The 19166-nt window shown below is 35.4% G+C and overlaps 3 protein-coding genes across 6 annotated transcripts in view; 2 read left to right on the forward strand and 1 right to left on the reverse strand.

The window, feature by feature from the left end:
• Window positions 1–1460, reverse strand: part of LOC306881373 (chloride channel protein 2-like) — a 66214-nt gene extending 64754 nt beyond the window's left edge. Inside the window, exons 1-2 of the mRNA XM_079435455.1 lie at window positions 1430–1460; window positions 243–376 (exon numbers count right to left, since the gene is read on the reverse strand). Of these exons, the coding sequence (XP_079291581.1) occupies window positions 243–376; window positions 1430–1436 (141 nt within the window). The 5' untranslated portion in view covers window positions 1437–1460. The remainder of the gene's footprint in view (window positions 1–242; window positions 377–1429) is intronic.
• A 262-nt stretch (window positions 1461–1722) lies between these two features.
• On the forward strand, window positions 1723–8813 carry LOC306880766 (uncharacterized protein). 2 transcript variants are annotated; one of them, XM_079434511.1, is made up of 5 exons: window positions 1723–1872; window positions 5107–5237; window positions 6136–6222; window positions 6333–6497; window positions 8018–8813. In XM_079434511.1, exons 1-5 carry the CDS (start codon window positions 1863–1865, stop codon window positions 8156–8158), a joined length of 534 nt encoding a protein of 177 aa, XP_079290637.1. In that variant the 5' UTR covers window positions 1723–1862; the 3' UTR covers window positions 8159–8813. The 2 variants fall into 2 exon arrangements, with proteins under 2 accessions (XP_079290637.1, XP_079290638.1); XM_079434512.1 differs by having other exon boundaries at window positions 1734–1872; window positions 5189–5237.
• Window positions 8814–12373: 3560 nt separating this feature from the next.
• Window positions 12374–19166, forward strand: part of LOC306881204 (zinc finger FYVE domain-containing protein 9-like) — a 35476-nt gene continuing 28683 nt past the window's right edge. For 2 of the 3 annotated variants that reach the window (XR_013785130.1, XM_079435156.1), the window contains exon 1: window positions 12374–12706. The gene's annotated coding sequence lies outside the window, so the exon portion shown is untranslated. The remainder of the gene's footprint in view (window positions 12707–19166) is intronic. The other variant, XM_079435157.1, reaches the window with a different exon arrangement.

The following is a 19166-nucleotide window of genomic DNA, read 5'->3' on the forward strand; positions in this document are numbered from 1 at the left end:
CCCAATGCATTGGGTACAACTTATTACCCAACCCACTGGGTTAAAATAACCCAACATTAGGTAGGTGCTATAGTAACCCACCATTGGGTTATCTGTTGGGTCATTTTTAACCCAACTATTTTTAGTGAGTACCATCCATCTGTCCGATCATCCATCCATCCATCCATCCATCCATCCACAAAGGGGAAGATGATCAACTATGGAACATGTTTGACATATATGTGTGGTGTTGTAATCATTACTGATGGTGTTCTGAGCTTGTCGTGATCACAGCGACTCCAAGGCTTGCAGACAAGGCTTTTTGCTCTATCCTGATTTTTCACAGCTGTGACTTGTGGGCTGCTGCAGGGTGACTGAGCGGAAGATTGTTTCTGCACTGCGAAAGAGAGAGGGTGGTGAGATCCTCTAATTTCAGTGTGTGCTAATGTTCAGAACAAACATTCTCTCGTATTTAAACATAACTATCACCATACTGGCTCAGTGTTCACATTTGCAGCAAATAAACAGTGAATGAACTATGATCTCCTCATGTTTACAACAATTCACCAAATCCAAAGACAACAGGTGTTTTGTTAGGAAGATCTGTGCATGCATTTGAACACATCTGTGCATGCATTTGAACATTATAGCCATACAGGTGACAGGTGTTGTGACTGAAAAATGTGAAATGAAATTACTGCTGAAGCTCATTTTAGTGGTGTGTGTGTGTGTACAGTTTGTACAGTATAAAAACCTTTACGCTTATGGAATGTCCCCATTTAGATAGCTAAGTAAACATGTGTGTGTGTGTGTGTGTTTAATCTGGCAAAGATATATGTTGGAGCTGAATAAAACAAATATTTATGATAACTCGCAAAGGGACAGAGACACCAGAAGGCTGGTCATGAAAGTAGGCCGTCTGAGCACAGTCATTCAGCTCTGCTGATTCATACACACACCTGCTTTCTTTAAGCCCTTAAACACTTAAAAACACAGAGATCCCTTTGAACATGTCTGTATCATTATGATAACATCCAAATAGGTAGAGTGATAACACCTTTTGTTGCCATCAATCTGTCTTGTTACACACTTATTCATATTACATTTTTTTTATTATTCTGTGATATTAGTAAGTACATTAAATATTTTAAGAGTAAAATCAATACAGGTGGTGACTTTGGCACCACTTTGATTTTACTTACAAAAAGGCACAATTAAACTTTTCAGTTTTGTGGGTTGAAATTTTCAAATGTAATGCATATTGTAAATGTACATATGACAGTAAATAGAATACTGCACTTTTTATGTACACAATGACATTTTTATTCATATAAATTAAATAAAACAGAAAATATTTACTAGGACAATCAATGACATCAATAAAAATATAAAAAGTAAAATATGAAGTGTGAAAATGTGTGGAGGTATAAATAAATGAAGGAATACATACAAAGCATGTCCTACTGAATGTGGCAATCCACTGAACTCAGAGTTATCACATAATAAAACATTAACCTGAACCAAACTTTTGTTTGTTTAGCCTACCTTTTTTTTTTTTTTTTTTCAAAAGTCTGTTAAAAAAATGTGCATTTATTTAGAACTGCATCTACTACAACCCCAGGGTTACCCTCACTTTTATTTTGGCTTGGGTGTGCAGTGACTCACTGCAGGGACGTGAGGCATGTTCAGAGACGAGATAACAAATGTCCCAGCCGGGAAAGGAAGATTCAGAAGTCAAAAAGTGTGGGGGCGATGCACATGATGAATGTAGTCAATGTAGTTAGGAGCGCACATCTCGGTGGGCGTTTTCGATACTTATTCTTCAAAAAAGACGCTCGCCAATGGAAAGCAACGCACATGAAGATCTCATGTTGTAACAGGGCATGGATTTAAGTAAGTACGCATGAATGACGGCTTCCTTTTACAAAACTGGTCGTGAAGATAAGCGTAAGCGGCTTTTAAAACTCTCTCTCTATAAAAACGTACTTTTGCGCAGTTATTTTGAAAATTCTGATCAATTTTGGGTCATTGAAATAAACCAATTTTTACTGTAATGACCAGCTGTTTGCACGGGTACATGAACATGAAATATTGGACTGATTATCTTAAAACTTCAGCTAAAAGGACATTAAGGCAGAAATCGTTGTAACAAAATGAACACTGCAAAAAAAAAAAAAAAAGTCTACTGTTAGGAAGTTTAGATACTGTGTAACACGTCCGTATCGTCTTGTATCTCTCACAGGTGTCCTGATATTTTATCCTACCCATCAGATTTTCCTACCAGGGCTTACTGCGCATGCGCACATCAATATTGCGTCCAACAACAATATTTAATGTAGGCTATCTCCATTACTGTATGGGTAGGTTTAGGGTTGGGTTAGGTGTAGACGTTAATAAAACACAATCTAATGAAAAATTATTTATTGTTGGTTTCCGGTAGCTGTATCCACAATTGCGAATATAACACATAATAAAATGAATACGGAATTATGAATCTTACCACTATGAGTTCTCCTAAATAGCAGTAAAGGTTTTTAGCTAAGAGTTTTCACTTAAAACCTATTCACAAAGCTGCTGAGACAAACTTTTACTTAGAGAAGTCTTATAAGAGTAAAGGCCATTGCACATTGAGTCTGAAATTTTTCGCATGCGTTTTTCGTATTCTAAAAAGTGTCAAGTGTCAAGGCTAAGTGTCACTAAATTAAACAAGTATGTTCAGCTGATTGTTAGCCTCTTACGTGTAGGCCTATGCTTCACATAAACAATTAGCGGATATGCTTATAAACAGCCTTTTAATTAACGGAGTAGAATAATCATGGCTGATTAGTAAGACATGCAAACGTATAAGAAAACCAAACTGGATGCGAGAACAGCTGTTACTTCTTGCCCAAAACTGGTTTATGAAAACAAGGATAGGCCTATTATCGAAGGAAAATCTAGAGTTGGGATAACCGCCAAAACCAAACTGCCGGCAACAGCCATTTTAGGAGTTTGTGGTTTGGTCTACTCCTAACGTTTCAGAGATTTAGGAGCTAGTTTTAGCACCAAAACGCATTGTAGAATACTCTTAGAGCAAAAATATAGGAGTCCTGAATATAGGACTGACATGCCCATTATTTTTAAGATTTTCTCCTAAATCAGAAACTGTATAAGTTAATAAGATATGAGCTACTTTTAGCCTTAAGATGTTTTGTGAATACACAGCCCGATCTCACAGCAATTCGTACATATTTTACGAGGTGGCTAATTCATACGAATTCGTACGACCTCACTCGTACAAATTCATACGATTTTTGCTAAGTCGTACGTATTTTACGAGTTGCCAATTCGTATGAATTTGTACGAATGACCTACCCATCACTGGGGTTTAGACAAATCGTACTAAATCGTACAAGTGAGGTCGTACGAATTCATACGAATTAGCCACCTCGTAAAATACGTACAAATTGCCGTGAGATAGCGTTGGAATAAAGGCCCTGAACTTCTACCCAGTAGACACAGGATGTCAATTTAATGTCAGGTTGACAATGGACATGACGGCAGACAGATTTTGCATTTTGGTTGAGAATGAAAATTGGGTTGAAGTCAGTATTTGACGATAATTTGACGTTGGATTTTGTGTACACAACCTAAAAACAACAAATATCAACGTCAGCTGACATCAGTATTGGACATCAAATTAACATTGACATTACTCGTTGAATTGACATTTAATTTTTGTCACCTGACATCGCACGGAAATTCAACCAAATATCAATGTCTTATGACGTTGTGTGCCTGCTGGGTAGCCAAAATAATACTACAGACACCAAATTAGGCTACTGTAGCAAACTGCCATGGGCAACATTACATATTAGCATTATCCAACTTATATCAGTGGGCATGGCCTACCTGATATTGCAAACTGGTCTTTCTCATCATATATAGTAATTTTAAAATTGTAACAATAATTTTCACCATTTTTACCATTTACTGCACTTTGTTATTCTTCTAGTTATTTACCTATAGCGGCTAATGAATCTGAAGTCTCCCACATTCACAGAAAATAGCTCACTTGCTAAATAAGTTGGGTAGAGTGCAACAGTTGGATTCCAGAAGTAAAAATCCCATTCATTTTCTCCATTGGGCAATTGATTTTTAACAATAACATACTTGTAGCTTACAGGTTTACAAGCTAATAAATGGCATATGCTTTTGTTAAAGCTATCAACCCACATTATTTCAAAAAGATTCTCTTTTTTTATATTTGTGTTTAACAGCAGAATTTCTGGTTGAAAACTACATTACCCATGATTCAACAGAGAAATCACCACTAATCAGTGACAAGCAAACTGCACCAAAAGAAACGCCCATTCCAGTGAAGCACTGTAAATGATATAGAGTAGAAATTAATTTGGTACAGCTTACCAGCATACTACTAATATGCTAGTATGTTTTTCGTCCAGTACGCTAGCATCTGTTTTACTTATGCGATCAAACCACTTAAATATTTGTATGCATAATATGCATAATTTGCAATAAGCATAAAATATATTGTATACATAATCAACATCTTTAAATCAATAGTTTTAGAAATGATATTCATCAATTGTTTTGAATTTGCTGTTGTCTTCAATGCTTCATGGGATTGTAGTTCTTTCCCTCATTAAAGTACACATACGTTTGTCTTTTTGTCCGATTTTCAAATACTTTTTTTGCTTAAAATCGAAGTTTGTAATCTTGTGATTAATCATAGCTGATTGGTTTGGTTCCTGGCTTATAACTTTTTAATGCAGACATTATTTTAATGTCTTCGGGAAAATTTAAGGGGAAAAATACTTCTGTAATCAAGGTTTTTGAAAAAGTGGGCAGGTGCTGTTGCACTTTATTATAGAAAAATATTTGAGCGCTCAGTGCCGCGGCCAATCACAATCATGTTTTAAAGAGAGCCGTTTCATGTAACTATTAACTTTTTATTTAATAATTTTATAATGCAATAGTGTAAATGTAATTATTGTAAAGTGTTATTGAGTATTGTACATTTGTGACTTAATACCGTATCTACCACCGTAATTCATTATTGTATTCCCCAGAGACACATAATACATTACAGACTCACATTTTCTCACTGGATTGGTTGTTTTATAGGAGTGCTGGTAGTAGTGTTCAGCATGGTTGTCTCTGAACTGTCTCACGTTCACACTAGACCAATTGACTTTGTGTGTGACAGCGAGGCCAGAAGAATGATGAACAAGGTGAAGGACTTACAAGTGGAAATGGTAAGATTGTGAAATCTACTTCAGATGTAAAAATTCTTTTACTTTGAGGTTTTTCTATTTTTTTAATGACCATTTACACCAAGAACGATAACTATAATGGTAACTATATCAGTGTCCACACCAACGCATAATATTGTGTTTATAAGCACAATCTGCAGTTGTGTCATTTTCCACTTTAAATGCTTGAGCTCTTTAAAGCAGGATAGATTCTGATTGGCCATTCTGATGTTTTTACCATTCATCAGCTAGAAAAAAAAAATCATTTAGAAAGTGATTACTCTATGCTGCTATCGTTATACTGTAGTTTTCATCCTTGGTGTAAAATGGGCCTTTGGGATGTTTTTCTGTGGCACAATGTTTAAATTCTTACCTTACACCATAGTAACTCATGAGAGATCATATTACAAGGACAGCTGAGCCATTTTATTTAAGCACAAGGTCTGAGAAGATATTCATCTGACTTGAACCGGCGTTCCAGGAGCCTATATTTTGTGTTAAAATCAAATCAAATAACCTTCAATTGAATTAGGCTATACAAGTCCTCCAATCTATTGAATAATTTTTCAAGTCTCCACCATAATATATTTGTGTTGTTGTTAGTAAAAAAAAAACTGCTGGAATCAATACCAAGTTACTGTTTTTGTATTAATAGCTCGGTCTCATTAGATGTTTGCATGGTGCTTCACTTGACAGATATCTGTCAGCCTAGCTATTTGCATGTTAACTGTCTGGTTTGATTCTCTACTGTCTTCTTCCATCTTGGCATCATCCATTATCTTTTTGACTTGACTTTGTGTTTGCTTGACAGTTTGCCGCTCTGACTTCTCAGCGTCTACACCTCTGCTTGTCTATGCAGCGGGGAGACATTTGATAGGCTGTGTTTTCACTCCTTTTACAGGTAGTCTGCAGTGCTGTAGATGCTCTGCCGTCTGATATTAAACTACCATGCATCAGAATTCACAAAGCAACCTGGGAGAGAAAATCTGTGAGTCGTTCAATCCAGCCCACTCCCACACACTCCCTCCATTAGAGCATCAACCCACTCACGCTGCTCTCGGGCACACACTCTTTGAGAAACCTGTGTGTGTGTTCCAGGTGCATGAGCAGAGGGCTGAGATCCTGCTGTCTTTGGGGACTCTAGCGCAGGATGTGCGGTCTGCCAGGACACTCAGCCAACCTGGCTGTGGACTCACTCTGCTGGAGCGCTTGGAACACAGTATCAACAACTACTTGCATGTAGTAAGACTCCTCCACATTGAGGTGAGAACGACCAGTTCAACCTTGTGCTGCAGCTCAGATAGATATTGGCACAAAGACTTAAGGCATGCAGACAGATTGCGAGCCTCTTGAGGAATTCACTCACATAGGAGCAGATATTGACTTGCAGAATGAAGAATGAGGGCATAGGATTTACCACAGGACTGACTACATCTGACCTCACAAAAATAAATACATCTAAAATAGAGTCTACTGTATATGTACTGTATTATCTAAAAATATAAATAGTCAACAATCAATCAATGAACCAGAGAAAAAAATCTAATAATTCACATAACAATTTAATTACTACAATAAATGCAGTAATACCAGGCATCTAAACCCTTAATAAAAAATATATTAGTGCTGTCAAACGATCAATCGGGATTAATTAAACGTTGTTGTTTATATTATATATGTATGTGTACTGTGTATATTTATTATGTAAATATAAATACACACACACATTTATTTATTTATTAATAAATATATATATATATATATATATATATATATATATATATATATATATACACATACATACACACACACACACACACATAATAAATATACACAGTACACACATATTATGTAAACAAAAACTTTTATTTTGGATGCGATTAATCGCTTGACAGCACTAATATATATATAATTTTGTAATATTTAGCTAGTATCTATCTATCTATCTATCTATCTATCTATCTATCTATCTATCTATCTATCTATCTTACATGTGTGTATCGTATTTAATTATCAATATTATTTTTATTTAATCATATATATATATATATATATATGTATATGAATATATTTGTAAATATGTGCATAATATGTACTTATTAATATTATTTTTATTTAATCTTAAGACTTAATTGTAATTGTTGATTCAAAACTAATAGGTTAATAATGTATTGTAATTTAATGTAATTAAATTTATGTAATTTTATTTTTACGTGAGCAAGTGAAAAGAAATTGGTTGGAAAAATTTTTAGCTTAAAGACGTAAAAGGAATGTTTTCCCATATTTGAATGTGGTTGTTGTACTATGTAGTTGTCAATGAAAATATCCTGCCTTCCCGGAATCTTTGTTGATTTGTCACGTCATCTTGGTGACTTTGAGTCCTGGTGACCTCTGCCTTCCTTCCCCAGGAAAGAAGGGAAGATAGCGACATGTTTGACCCGTGAGAATGATGGGAACACAGTGCTCTCTGAAGTGCATTACAGCCATGCCCTGCTGATAAAATATACATACCGCCACTCCTAGATTAAAGCACGTTCTGTTTGGAGATGCTGGACTGTAGTTTTGCTCATTTCTGATGTATTTGCAAAACATAATGAACCTACTTCATGTGAGAATCAAAGCTGGTGTTTTCAGTGATCTCAGCGATGACCCAGTAATCTTCCAAAGTATCTCAGTCATTTTCATCTGTAAAAATCCTTTCCGTTTTTCCCTGCTTCAACATGCTATGACTATTTTTAGCTCAAACACCATTTTCCTTCTCTGTCCATCTTTGTCTCGTCCAGCAGGGGGAGCAGGTAGGGCCCCAGGCAGAGCTATGTCTGGGTCAGCCCTCTAAGGATTTGGCTTTGGTGTTGAAGCACTTTGGGCTTCTGCTAACTGGCAAGCTGGAGTGGCTCATTGCAGAGATGGAAAAGGGGTGTTAGACTGAAAGACTGACTTCTAATCTTGGCTTTTCTTCAACCTTTTATAATGGGACCAGACAGGCCCAATCAATTTTAACAATGGTCCAACTTCAAGACAATGGAGGGCCATGCACTTTGCCGGCGATCAGAGACTTACAGAGGAGAAAGTACATGATGCATAAACGACAACACTGTGCCATCTGCTGGATCTTAGCTGAACTGACTCACCTGTTGAGATGCACCCATTGAACTTTTAAAACAGACAAACTGTTCTGAACTGAATACAGTTTCTGGTGAGTGCTACATGTTTATATATATATATATCACAGATATTTATTTATTTTATAGCCTGCATGAAGGTTGAATTGACTACATGGTGTGATAGCACATGAAAGATAACTGTGACAGAATGTGTGACAATGCGTAGGTAGTGCAGTGCACACACAGGAAAGGTCACTTTATTTATACACTGCAAGTTATTATTATGACATATTTGTGTTTATAATATATTTTGTGTAAAAAAATAGTATTTACAATATTTTGCAAGAAAAAAAGCCTTGTCATTAATTAAAAATTGTATTGCTTTGGAACACTGATGCATTGAAACGAAACAATGTCAATGCATCAGTGACAAAAATATTTAAGAAAATATTTTAATAAATTCTCTTTTTAATGTACCTTGTTCTCTTCTCTTGTAATGTTACCCCCATTTTGTAAAATGTATAATTTGTTAGTTTTTTTTAAATGTACATATAAATATTTAAATATATTTTCATTTAATTTGTTGAGTGAATAGTGTTTTCATCTAAACACTGAACTCAAAATTTAGTTTTACTTCTAGTTTAAAATGTACAGTATGTATCCTTAACATATGCTCTATACAGCCCGTTTTACTGCAGTGGATTTAATTGTAGAAGACGTACACTACTGCTCAAAAGTTTGGGAAAATAGTCAAAAATAGAAATGAATACTTTCATTCAGCAAGGTCACATTAAATTGATCGAAAGTGACAGCAAAGAAATTATAATATTACAAAAGATTTCTATTTCAACTTTATTCGTCGAAGTAAAAATGCATAACATTTTACACAAAAATATTAAGCAACTGTTTTTAGCATATCAGCATATTAGAATGTATTTTCTGAAGGATCATGTGACACTGAAGACAGGCTGAAATTTCAGCTTTGCCTTTACTGGAAAAATTACATTTTAAAATATATTTAAGTAGAACGTAGTTACTTTAAATTGTAACAATATGTCACAATATTACTGTTTTTACTGTGTATTTGATCTCTTTTTTTAACTTTATTTTTGAATAAATTTGACCTCACCAATTCACAAGAAGCCACGAGTCAGAGAGTCACGGGGAAAATCTCATCATCTGGCATCCCATATCTATAGAGAAGAAAAATAAATCTCAGCATAATTAGACTTTTTGCCTGTTTATGATAGGTATCATGTTCTGCTTTTGCTGATTTAGCTGAATGAGAACTTAGCACTCCTGGTCAGGTTAAGATGGTTCAGAAAATCACAACGATTGTGGTTGAACCTGGTTTGTTGTTCTAGATGGGTACTTTATATTATTCCGTGAGATCTCAAATGAGGAGCAAGAGAAATTTAAAGCGAAGACCCTAATGTGTAAATTATGTACCAAATTCCAGTCTCAGACATAAAATGAGCTGTTGAGAGAACATCAGGGAGAGCTTGTGATTGATTGTGCAATACAATAGCTGACAGATTGCTAGGAATCTTGAATATGAATATAGACTCTGCTAAAAGACTCCTGTTTTCTTTGGGGATTTAAAGAGACCCTTTTAAAATCAGATATTTGAATTTGGGGACAAAAGCACAACTCAATCATTTAGACCATGTATGAGATGAATAATTATGCAAGTTAATAAATACTATGTAAAATGTCATATATATGTCATGTCATTATATCCCATCATCATCACTAAGTATTGATTCTAGAAGTCTGCACAAAAATAATTCAAACCTGGAGGACTTGTATTATGTCATTTCTGTTTTCATGTTTATTAATGTTTATTCATATAATGCAGGGAAATTGTTGTCATCTGAACCCCTTGACCTAATATATTTACTTGACATCCTGAGATTTTAAATGATTATTTCTATTATTTAATGACACATTGGAGTTTTTTTCATCTTTTCATGTTTTCTTTTGCTTATTTTTATTTTAAATTGTTTTATTGTTTTAATTTGACATTTTTATGATTTCATTAATAGTTGAAACTGATGTAATGTACTGTTTAATGAACTAGATGATGTTGACAACAAAGAATAGAATATATATATATATATATATATGTGTGTTTTTCTTTTTTTTCTTTTTTTTTATTAATGTAGTAAACAACGATCACATTCAAATCTATGTTAGATCAAAAGTAATTTAAAAGAAATCAAAAAGTAGTCCGAAAGGTTACATTATTAACTATAAATATTATGAATATTACAAATATTTTGAAGGTTTTATATTCTCTGTCCTTATGGGGCAAGCAAAGATTAGGTCCATGTTACATTACTTTGTATATCTATTCACTGAACATGTTACTGTAGTGACGTTTCTGATTAATATCATCTCTGCATCTGTGAGTGTTGCGTTCATGCTGCTTTTCCTTCTGCTCATCCTCTTCTTCTGTCCCATTAACAGCTGGGGCTACATCTCTAAGGCTTTTTTTCACAGAATATAGATAGGCATTTACCTCCATCAGTTTAATTAGAGTGTGGAACATAGCTCTTGAAAGCCTGCTTATATGAAGGCAAACTTTGTTTGCTTGCATTCATTTTTATTAGTTGAAAAGGAACTGATATAATATGTAGTTTAATAGCAGTTTAATTTCTGCCATCATTTTGTGTTTTTCTAAAGTAGACATTCTGCCATCAAATTCTCCAATATGAGACCAATTTCTTTAATAGTTTAATATTGAATGTCTTGTGAATCTCAGTTGAATCACACCTGGCATCCAATTCTTTATTTCTGGTATTAATAATGCAACCCATCTCTATGCAACATTTTGGACACAATAAGGGTCTTGAAAGAGCCTGTCACTTACACCTTCCACTTTTACTAATTGCAGAGATTTAAGCTAAACAAGTTAAACACGTTTATTTATTTGCTTATTTAGATGCTGGATATTCAGTAAGGCCCTCATCACATTCCTTGTTTCAGAGTAAACCTATACAGCAGTGCAGTGTAGTATGTTACAGTGTCACAGAGTGACTACATTGCATACTCCATAACGAAACACATTAGGCTAATTGTTTTTAAGTATAAAAAGGATTAAAACATATTGTGCATAAATATTTAAATCCTTGTTTACTTGACGCAATGAACGCTTGGTGTAGCTCTAGAGTGAGGCTGAGGAAATAAACGAATATTAATAGTTCATGAATATTAATCTTTTTGTTTTTTGACGTTGCTTGGTAACCTTCCTGGAGCATCCAATCACTTAATCTAATTAATATCCATGAGTCAAGTCTTCCACAGCACAGTAGGTGAAGGCTAGGGATGCATTTATGTACCACAGAGACGCATTCTTTTTCTCTTGACATTGCTGTCACATATTTGTATTTATTTAGTTTCACTCTTGTATCAAGCAAATTGCACTGTTGACAATAAACCCTGCCTTTCAGACAACTTTGTGCTGTCCTTTCTATTCATTAGGTTTAAGACATCTTTAAAAGGTTTATATTTAGGTTTATATAAACATACATTTTTATGTATGAACTAAATATTGGAGCTTACATATTGATTAACTGGAATGCTTTTTGAAAAAGCAACTGGTTGGTGCAATTTCTCCATCATTTTTTTTAAGTATTCAGGAATTTAAATAACTTTCCAACAGCTCTGAAAGTTTAACATGATATAAAGCACAGTGGAAGAAATGAAAAGAAATTATCAATAACAAATGACAGTGCAACATTTGGAAATTAATTCAGATATTTGCAGCAACACTTCTTAAATGTATGCTTAAAATGTATAAAACTGAAATATCGAATCAAACTAATGTGTACTTAAATACTCGCACTGTCCAGTTGCTCAAGATCTGAGATAAGATCTGTTTATTTCTGTTAAGTTCATTGCCAAATGCCAATTGTTGGATACATTGTTGCATTGTAATCACGTCACTCGGACTCGGGTGCCGCCCCGCGGTAATGTTTCCTTGGGATCCGTGACACGCTTACCATACAAGGTTACGAAACAGACGCCATCTTGGCTCAAATGGAAGTCGCTAGCGTGGGAATCTCACGCCGCTTCAGCGTAGCTTGAGCCAAAATGTCCCACCCTTGCTGCAGTTCGTAGTAACCTTCTCCATTAAAGCTTTGGGGGAGGGATATAAGAGAGCTGTCGCACAAACTACTTCTTCCTCCACTTCTGTGGAACACTGGAAAATGGCCTAGCTGTGCCTGGAGATATCCTGCAGATGTCAAAGGCATTGTCGCTGGCTTATATGACACGAAGTATGTTGGATTTTCCCCGCGGAGTTTCATGGCTGAATCGTGCGTGATGATGAAGATGATGATGATGATGATGATGGGGATTCCACCGGTGAGTAAACGATTAAACTGCTCTTCGCTCATCTGTGGTGTGTTTACTATAGAAGCCTAACGAATGCAGCATTTCACTAACTTACTCCGTACAGGCGAGATTAAAACGGATCATTCGCGAGCTACTATGACTCTTTAATGTGTGTGTTTTTTTTTTTTGCTAAAGATGAATTTAGACTCACGCGTTTTTATCTCACGTCTTATGATCTGTGAAGCGTGTAAAGATAGCTGGTGATCAGGTAGTAAACACATGCAGTGAAGCACAAAGTTAATGACTGGAGCGGGTTATTTGACAGGCTAATGTTAGTTAACTTAGCTGACTGCAGAATAAACCCCAGTAAACCGTTAAACATGTGACTTTTAATATAGGCTCCTAATACAGTTTGGTCTGGTTAATATTGTGTTATAGTATTATTATTAGACGCTTTCCAGTAATTATTGATAAGGTAACACTTAACCAACATTAACATGTCATTAATAACCATATAACGTTACTGCTTAACACCTCAGGAGTTTGTTTGCAAAATAACGAATATATATGAATCAATTTCTAATGCTTTCTAATCTACAATACCGTTAAAAATGTAGGAACGTTTTTTTTTATTTTGTTTTTTAAAATAAAGTTATAACTTTTGTTAGTGATCAACCACAGGTTTCATAGAAAGCTTGTCAGTATTTTGGAAAGCAGTTGGGGATATGGTGTGCAAAGATCAACAATCAAGAAAACGTACGGTCATATTAAACTTAGCTTATATAGAGATTTGACTTTTTTTTGGTAGGTTGGGAGTATATAGTCATCAAGGGTTTGGTACTTGTTTTGTCAGAGTGAATCAACATTTGCAATGCAGGAGTTAAGGTTACTCATTCAGCTTTCTAATGTGACTTACACACTTGTTTGAGATGCTTTAAGGAAGAGAGGAAATGATGCGGTGGAAGCTTCTGAAATCCAGTGACAGGTTGACAGATTTCAGCTTCCTTCAGCAACAGATAGCCCTGTAGTTGGCCCTGCTGTCTTAAGACATCTGAGCTACTTCTAATGCTTTGTCTTTTAAATATGACACTGACACAGGAACACGAGCTAGTTCCTCAGATGCTATTTTCATTCTCTTTCTTGAAGAGTAGATGAAAGTAAAATCCTGTAATAGAGATGTTTGCTGTAATGTGCAATTTGTGATAGCCACTATGGCAGCCATGAGCTCTAGTAGTTTTTCTTTTTTTTGAGTATTGTTGTATTTTTCCTTAATTTATGCAGCAGTATGTTCTGGATGACTTTTTTGGATTTGGTGAAATGCCACAGCAGGCCTTTAAGTTTATACAGGCAGTAGCAAGAAAGTGACAGCGAAACCATTCCTGGAGTGCGGAAGTAATCAAACTGAGCTTCCCGTCAACAGTCTTAACGGCACAGTGTGCTGCAGAAAGATGCTTTGCAAAATGAACTATAGCAGGAAGTCTGTACTTGATTAAAAGTGAAACTACAGTGAAATATACCCTTCCTGAGCGACTTACATTGCATTCAAGTTACAGTTTTTACATGTTATCAGCTCTATCAAATATATCAACATTACATAATCTACAAAAAATGATCAAGTTCAAACTTATCTAGTCATGTGACATTAATAATATGTAGGCGGATGCTTGTGAGAATACTTTGTACTGGGAGTTCAGGGAGTGCCGATAATGATCGTAGGAAACCGTCATAGGAATATGGCAATATATGTTTAACCCTAAGAATCCTTTAGCATTATATTTGAAATGTGAATTTCTAAGGCCTCTAAAAATTGCCAACGTTCATCCAAACTTTGCTAAAAAACCTGTTGAAAGCGATCTTCTATATGCCTTCGTCTTTTATTGATAGTTAATACTTTTTTTCGCAAGTAAAAGGCCTTTTTCCAGTATTAATCTTCAAATGTCCACTGATTGTCCATACATGATTTCTAGTTAGAATGCATCAAACAGGATGCAACCGGCTTTTGAGGAAGGCTTATTTGTACATCATCATTTTATTGAATTATATGCTTTGCCCCTAAAGCGTAAGTTAAATTTGAGGTGTTTTTTTTCTCCTTTTGTGAGCTCCATATTCTCACTGTATCATACTGGATGAGCCATACAAGCTTGATGTATAAAAATGATAGAAAACACAACATTTAAAGGGATAGTTCATTGAAAAATGGAAATTCTGTCATTAATTACTCACCCTCATGTCGTTCCAAACCTGTAAAACCTTCGTTCATATTCCGAACACAAATTAAGATATTTTTGATGCTTTTTTATATGCTTTTGAGGCTTTTTATAGGGTTAAGTCAAGAACATTTAAGAACTTTTAATGGTAGCAGATCTACAAAACTGTTTATAAGAAGGTGTGGTAGTGGATTTCCCTCCCAAAATCTTAGATTGGCTGAACAGAATTAGGTGATTATGTCATGCACAGTCACAATCTATATATTCTCTTTGCCCTGTCAATCCTGTCAGTTCAGTGGTAGCACATATTGCTGAAATGTTTTTCCACTTCTTGGCAGTCCCAAAAGGATTGCAAATGACTCTTAAATGTCTGGATGTAAAACCTTATTACTCATTCTAAGTTTACAGGTGTAAAAATACAGCACCTTAGTTGACACTGACTGTGCATGTATTATTCAGAGACTCTACCGAGTAATTAAATCTTAATCCGGTATGGTCCCTGGTATTATGAGTCACAACCAGCGTGTCTCCAAAACCATTTTATGTTTATGATTGCTTTGAAAAACAGTTTAAACAAACTGAGATGAAGCAAAGTTAGACTGTGCACTATACATTCAGTCTGTAGTTGATTATGCGGCGCAACTTGAACTTCAGCAATTAGCTGTGAGTGTAAAAACAAAGCTCTTTGTAGTTCAGCATGGGTGGAGTCACTGTGATTTAATGGAAACTTTCTTGTTTTTAAAGGGTTTGTTGCCAGCCATCTATAGCAACGGTTGTGGATTGTAATTAAAGGGTTACTTTATACAAGCACAATCCATTCAGTAGGTTGTACACACATTGGGTATTTTACTCCTTGAGTCTTTATGCAAAGAGTTTGGTTAGCTGGCTTTAAATTATTGTATGATATTTTCTTATTATTCATGAGCTCCTAAATGGCAAAGCAACTTCCAACTCTCTAATTACAGGGAAAATCCCAGAAGAGATTGTTCAGAATGAACTTGTTTTTTTTTGGTACAGTGAAAACAGAACATAACAGTAAACTCAGTAACCCTCTCTGTGTCCTTGTTCAACATTACTTCGTGCAACAGTAGCTTCCATGACCACATAGCTGGACATCTGGTATATTTTCAGAGAGAGAATTGGTATTTTTCAGTCGTGAGATTTAGTTATGATGATCTTAATTCTAAATTTGTGATAGTGATGTAAGATCTAGGTTAAATGTTGTCTTTTGTGATCTGAACCTCCTATTGTTCTGCACTTCTTCTGACCTTTTTGGCCATAATTAAGCATTATTTTTTGTTTAAAGATTAATTTTTGGTATTTTTGCCTTTTATTACGATAGGATAGATAACTGAAAGGAAACGAAGTGGGAGAGAGAGAGGGGGGCGGGATCGGAAAAGGTCCTCAAGTCGGGATTCGAACTCGGGACACCCATAGCGCTGTAAGTCGCTACCCACAAGGCTATCGGCGCCATAATTAACATTTACATTTATCATTTTAGCAGACGCTTTCAACTGGGGAATACATCAAGCAATTCATCTTTTTTTTTTTTTTATTAAGTATTATTGTATGAGCAAGAATGCTGTTGTTCTAAATATCAACACACCCGTGACTACAGCCATGCTGATTGCATTTTTTAATTATTTGTTAAGTGAACAATTTAATGACTCACTTGTAAAGACAGTCCCTTGTCGTCACCTACTGGTATGGCAACGTAACTTGAAGAAAGTCCTGGGGCCTGTACCATGAAGTCGGTTTAGCTGGCTAGCCAGGTAAGTTTCAGTTTAGTTTGCACCAATCTTGGGTTTTAGGTACCATACGGTTTAGGGTTTTAGCTGCGTTCATTGCCACAGTAACTTGCACTGAACCGCTAACCTGCTCCGGGGCAGGTTATGTTCTGGGTTAGAGATCTCAAACTGAAATTGGACCAATCAGATGTGAGCAAAGTGACACATGTCTGACACAAAAAAAAAGTCACTCCTCCAGTTTCTCTTCCTACAAATTAAAGGTCACTCTGAAGTACCTTTTAAAAAAAATAAAAAATAATAATAAATATTGTCTGGCTTTAATGATAATTACAATTTACATATGATTTATATTATTATTACTCCATTACACACAAGCATTTTTAGTTTAAAAATTATTATAAAGCATTTATTTTAAATGAATATTAATATATACAGATCATAGGTAATAGAAATAAGTGGTCAACAGATAATCTGAGATAATCAGAGAATCAACAGATAACACTTTAAAAATGGCTACATGACCTTACATGTTTGAGTCTCTATCACTGTATATTATCAACTATATAAACTATATAAATTTCACTTGTGACTGCACTGATAGAGCAAGATCATTTCCTTTATTTGTCCTCTTTCATGGACAAGTACTTCAGTGGAAATGCATTTAAATTCCTCATATTCTTTAATCTCTTAACCTTTAACAAAAGCGTTTTGAATCTCGCTGGCTCTCTCGCGAGAAGTGAATCACACTTGCTCGGTGTTGTGATTGGCTGTTCGCCGCTGATGTCACACGCGCTCCATTAACTCAGGATCAAACCTGAGTTGACAGAGAAAGTTGATGATCACCTTCATGGTACCAGCAAAGTCAGATTAGAGTGGTTTGGTTTTGTCAACTCAAAACCTATCCTATTACTCTGAATTTGTTCATCTACCATCATGGTACAGGCCCCTGGAATGCCACTCAAGTTCAAGAACTTAATCTAATGGTTGTAGAAGTACCTTGCAGAAACATGCACAGTGGTATTTGGGACAAAAGAATGAACGCTCCCACCCTCATTCCTTTGCTTGTTTTCCTCAACACAAGACTCCTAATAAGTGTAATGGTGTATTGGTGTAATTTGACACAAGATACTGTTCTTGTCTGCCATGCACAGATGCACACAAACTGACCTGTAACTTGCCACTTTCTCTGCATAGTTTAGCAGTGCCACCCAGAGTAGGATGTTGTTGTTTTCATATATGGAAAGGTGACTTCAACAGCGAATGGAATTTGGGAACCTGAAGTACAGAAATCTCAGAAAATGAGAATATGGTGAAAAAGTTATTTTTTTCTTGTAATTTATTTCAAAAAGTGAAACTTTCATATATTTTAGATTCATTACATGTAAAGTAAAACACTTCAAAAGTTTTTTAGTTTTAATTTTGATTTACAGCTCATGAAAGTCAAAAATCAGTATCTCAAAATATTAGAATATTTACATTTGAGTTTCAGTAAATGACCATCCCTACAGTATAAATTCTGGGTATCTCTTGTTCTTTGAAACCACAATAATGGAGAAGACGGCTGATTTGGCAATGGTCCAGAAGACAATCATTGACACACTCCACAAAGAGGGGAAGTCACAGAGGGTCATTACTGAAAGTCAGTGATGATTTGGGGTGCCGTGACGTCTGCTGGTGTTGGTCCATTGTGTTTTATCAAGTCCAAAGTCAATGCATCTCCAGTCTACCAGGAGATTTGGGAGCACTTTATGCTTCCATCTGCTGACAAGCTTTATGGAGAAGCTGGTTTGCTTTTCCAGCAGGACTTTAGCACCTGCCCACAGTGCCAAAACCACTTCCAAGTGGTTTGCTGACCATGATATTACTGTCTTTGATTGGCCAGCCAACATGCCTGACCTGAACCCCATATGGAATCTATGGTATATTTTCAAGAGAAAGATGAGAAACAGTCGATCCAACAATACAGACGAGCTGACGGCTCAATAGTGCCTCAGCAGAGCCACAGGCTGATCGCTTCCATGCCATTCCTCACTGATGCTGGAGTTTGTGCTAAAGTAGCCCCGACAAAGTATTGAGTGCAGAAATGAACATACTTTAAAGAACTTGAACTTTTCTGTTTTGCAATTCCTTATTTTTTTATTGATCTTAGGAAATATTCTAATATTGAGATATTGATTTTTGACTTTCATGAGCTGTAAGCTCTAAACAAAATTAAAACTAAAAAACTTTTGAAGTGTTTTACTTTATATGTAATGAATCTAAAATATATGAAAGTTTCACTTTTTGAAATAAGTTACAAGAAAAAATGAACTTTTTCCCACCATATTCTCATTTTCTGAGATGCACCTGTAAGCTAGACCAAGTCAAAAACAATTGCTGTATTATATATTTAAGGTTTTCGTGTACAGTTACTTCCCTCTTTAATACCATTTTCTTGAATAATGTTTTCTGGTCAAAAGTGATTTCAGATGTTTTTTTTAAAGACACAGCAAAAAAAAGTGTAAATGCAAATTCAGGAGTCCAACTCCTCCACCT

Source organism: Barbus barbus, assembly GCF_936440315.1.
Source record: "Barbus barbus genome assembly, chromosome: 15".
Classification (NCBI taxonomy): Eukaryota; Metazoa; Chordata; class Actinopteri; order Cypriniformes; family Cyprinidae; genus Barbus; species Barbus barbus.

Coding starts and splice junctions, on each gene's coding strand:
- LOC306880766 (XM_079434511.1), top strand. Junction 6,223..6,332: donor CAACCTGGGAGAGAAAATCT/GTGAGTCGTTCA, acceptor TGTGTGTTCCAG/GTGCATGAGCAGAGGGCTGA. Junction 6,498..8,017: donor TAAGACTCCTCCACATTGAG/GTGAGAACGACC, acceptor TGTCTCGTCCAG/CAGGGGGAGCAGGTAGGGCC.